The sequence below is a fragment of the Debaryomyces fabryi genome (genome assembly GCF_001447935.2).
Source record: "Debaryomyces fabryi strain CBS 789 chromosome Unknown contig00320, whole genome shotgun sequence".
Taxonomy (NCBI): domain Eukaryota; kingdom Fungi; phylum Ascomycota; class Pichiomycetes; order Serinales; family Debaryomycetaceae; genus Debaryomyces; species Debaryomyces fabryi.
This window is the reverse complement of record NW_015385746.1, coordinates 1-3,960: the sequence shown is the minus strand read 5'-3', so window position 1 is coordinate 3,960 and position 3,960 is coordinate 1. Positions and strand designations below refer to the sequence as shown.

Genomic DNA, 3,960 nt, shown 5'->3' with positions numbered 1-3,960 from the left:
AAATGGAGATTCTTTATTTCCTAAGTTCGAAAATGGAGAACTTTGATTCTGTGAATTAGCATTTGAATACTTTCCAAATCCACCTGCGGCCTTGGAGCCATTGGAGCTTGTGGTATTTGTGCCAAACCCGGCATTTCCAAAGTTATTATCATTCTTGGATTCAGATATATTGGTACCAAAACCAGAGGAACCAAAACCAGAGGAACCAAAGCCCGAGGACCCAAAACCAGAGGAACCAAAACCCGAGGAACCAAAACCAGACGATTTCTTTGATTCTCCAAAACCGCTTGACCCTAACGGTTCAGACACCTTAGAAAAGCCCGATGAGCCAAAACCTGTAGAACCAAAACCACTACCCGCACTAGTACCTGTACTAGAAGAGTTGGATCCAAACCCACTTGAGCCAAATCCAGTTGAACCAAATCCAGTTGAACCGAGCACAGCACCTGATGAAGTGGATCCTACCTTAGACGTGCCGAATCCCGACGAACCAAAGCTAACTTTATCTTCTGGAAGATTAGATGAAGGCTGATTTATAGATTGCTCTTGATTTTCGCCACTAGACTTAGCGGAATAATTAGAATTAGATACCTTGGTATCATTGATGATTTCTTTTTCGTTAGCTAGTTTCGTTGAGCCAATCACTACTCCCTCCTTTAAATGATCGAGCGCCCTTTCTAGACTTACGTTTTCATTTTTCAAACCGTGAACGTCAAATATCCACCAACTTATTAACGTCCCTTCATGTGTTAGGCACCAGAGCCTTGGTAAACCTTTCGCTTCATCAATGCCACTACATGGTTCTGGAACAACATATTCAAGACAACCCAACTCAAGACCAAGACCAATTGGCGATGCATCGTCACCAGTATCATCGTTAATGGGGAATTGGGCTCTATCAGAGTCATTTAGTTGAGTGATAGACTCAATATTTCCTTCAGCATTCATAAAAAGAGTGCTGATTTCAGTTGCCAATGACGAAGTAACAAATACTAATGTTTGTCCTGGAGACCAGTTAGACAAAGACAGTAAGTAATAGGTACCAAAACGTGCTACCGATCCAAATGGTGGAGCTATGTCAGTTTCATAGAATTCATATGTTTGTTCATCAGTTTTTTGAATGATGTATATTTGATATTCGTGATCTTCTGGTTCTCCTTCTCCTCTGTCATAAACAGCAAACCATTTAAAATTCGACTCTAATTCGATAAAGCTGATTAAAGTGACTTCTGTTGGGTCAGACACGGCGGAGTTTTCAATTTTAAACTGAACATCACCGTTGATAGTGGACACAGCAGTCACATCCGCAGACGAAGGAGTGCCGTAATATATCGTTTGTCCATTTTTAGCCCAACAAAACGAAGAAACACCAGAATGTAATATTCTAGCAACCCCGGCATCAATCACGATTAATTCACCCGAATTATTAATTAAGCCAATAGCATCAGGCGACCCAGGCGACGGATGAATCGCCTTGACATTATGTATATATTTGTCTTCAATATTTTTGATATCCTTGAGGATTCCAGGTTCCAGTTGGGACATTTCGAACTGCCCCATATCGATAAATTTTAGTTTTCCATCCACAACCACATAAAGCTTCGACTCATCGCTATTGAACGTCAATTGGGATACATTGGTCAAATTTTCAATTCTTCTCAATTCATGCCCCTCTGCAACCTCTCCCGTTTCAAACAACGAGAGTTTATCCAAAACTATGGACGTCATATTGGAACATGCAAAATATCCTGTCAAGTTCCCAATTGACAATAAATTCAAATCATTTTTATCTCCTTCCAGAAAATCTATCGTATCATTGAAAATGCGGATACCTTCGGGTTTGGTCGAAAGCTTGAAACCTAAGTCTTCTGAACTAGTCTCTTGCAATGCAGTCATTTTCGTCGACTAATCTCCTATATCCAAACCTTTACCTACAACTTCTGATATCTAGTTAACTAACATATCCATACCGATCAAAAAAACAAATCCATCAGCGGAAAAATCTTGGCTTATATACAGTCCCATACTTAAACCTGGTTTGGTATAATCAAGAACCACACCACAACCAAGGTATCATGGTAAATATCTGGGACGGAGAATATAGAAGGGAGATACAGTAGTCGTTTTCTACAAAATTGGCCAGAGGAACGGACCAAACACGCTCTTGGAAAGTGCGTTCAACGAGTCGTTGAAAACGGGACTAAAAAGACCGTTGGAACCGTGGCCATTGTAATTGGCAAGACAGACCAATCGTTAGCCCGATACTTTCTACCTACATAAGCAAAAAATACATAGAGGTAACAAGCCGGAAGAACAGAATTGGGTAATGATTCCGTGAATTAGTACTGGAAAAAAAAAGCGGGTTCGACACGTGATCGGGATAAAATTCATCACCGAAAGGAACCCCAGTCGTAAATTAACCACTATTAATCAGCAGTTGTTATCAATACAAGGGTACAAAGCTATGTTTGGATCACCATTTGCTAGGTCAAACGGCCAAGGGGTGTCGTCTCCACCATCTCATTTTAAGGATTCCGCCAGAAATGCTATTTATCAGCAATTATCTCCACTGGTGATAACGTCGACCAGTGCAGCGTCCATACGATCGGCACCTTCACAGTTCAAGAACTCACATAATCACGTTCTGCAACGTTCACTGGCATCAAGTGTTTTCTCTAGCAACAAGAGATCTGTACGTTCGGCTCCATCGATATACTCGAGCTCCACAGCCACAATACCAGAGGACTCGGAGCCCATTTCTACTTCTGTGGAACAGCTAGTCAACGATATAGCGTTGCATGAGAACTATTTTTATGAACAAATGCAAGAGAAAATGCGCCGGGGGTCTATGACGAGTGTGGATGAGATGGACGATAGCGATGATTTATATAAGATTTCGCTTGGGTCACAGCTCCAGTATCAGAACGTCCCGGAGTCGCTCATTGATTGGAATTTAAATGTGACAAGATGTAAGTTGATTCTTACTCACTTGCCTTTGGTGTCGTCTATACCCGACTTCAGCTACTCCACGCATTCATTACCGCAGATAGTGGGTGATTTGGCAAATATGTGCCACCTTGTCCTAATTCAACCGCACATTACTGACAAAGAATTGATATATACGTTATTTTCTTCGAATATTTACCAGGAGCACAACTTAGATTATCAGTTTAAGAAATCGGTAGCGGAAATATCTGTCAAGCAATCGCGCCTTCTACAAATCAACTCCCCCAAACTGAGTATTCTGTCACCGATCACGTCGTCTGACAATCAGAGTTTTTTGAAATTCAAATTCAAAGAGATCGCTATAAGAAACTACCTAGTTAATTTGGCAGCTGCGGCTACCACGGCTTACGAGTACAAGGTGAAATCAGATAGCATTAAGAAATCATTAAAAATGGCGGATAAAAAGGGTAAGTTATCGAAGGATGAGAAAAAGAAGTTATGGGAACTGGTAAGACTGGATGTATTCAAAAGAGCTGGCTTAGAAGAATAATCACACAATGCTACTGTACATTTGTTAAATAATACTTTGTATATTTATACCATATAGTCATGATTAATGAATTCATATTAATTTAGTAATGCAAAATGAGAATATTAATATTTCTTTCTCATACTTTTGACCTTCTTGTAATGGTTTTTACCACCACTGGTTTTTTTATCTTGAATTTCAGTATACTTTCTCTTGAAGTATTTCTTTCTATCAGAATCATTTAAGACTTCCTCAACTAAAGTGTTTCCTCTCTCACGTCTAGACATTCTCGCAGAATAGAATTCGGTGTTACCTTCTACAACAGTGCCCATTTGAAAGAACTTTGGTATTTCCCATTTATCTTTTTTATAATGTCTTTTTGGATCTAATGCGTTTCTTTGTTTAATAATAGACAAATCTCTCGTTATGCTAGGAGTCAACTCTGGCTGTTTCATATTGAACCATTTTGATCCTGAGTCTAATTG

The 3,960-nt window shown here is 39.7% G+C and overlaps 3 protein-coding genes across 3 annotated transcripts; 1 reads left to right on the top strand and 2 right to left on the bottom strand.

Moving 5' to 3' along the window:
* Positions 1–70: 70 nt before the first annotated feature.
* NUP159 (FG-nucleoporin) lies at positions 71–1,896 on the bottom strand (the record flags this gene model as incomplete). Its single annotated transcript, XM_015614718.1, has 1 exon — positions 71–1,896. A coding segment is annotated over one exon (1,826 nt), but the record flags the coding sequence as incomplete, so codon positions are not given.
* A 568-nt stretch (positions 1,897–2,464) lies between these two features.
* On the top strand, positions 2,465–3,496 carry STD1 (Std1p; the record flags this gene model as incomplete). The annotated part of the gene is made up of 1 exon (XM_015614717.1): positions 2,465–3,496. One exon carries the CDS (start codon positions 2,465–2,467, stop codon positions 3,494–3,496), a length of 1,032 nt encoding a protein of 343 aa, XP_015464455.1.
* Positions 3,497–3,600: 104 nt separating this feature from the next.
* Positions 3,601–3,930, bottom strand: AC631_05887 (uncharacterized protein; the record flags this gene model as incomplete). Its single annotated transcript, XM_015614716.1, has 1 exon — positions 3,601–3,930. The coding sequence occupies one exon, from the start codon at positions 3,928–3,930 to the stop codon at positions 3,601–3,603; it is 330 nt and encodes a 109-aa protein (XP_015464454.1).
* Positions 3,931–3,960: the final 30 nt, after the last annotated feature.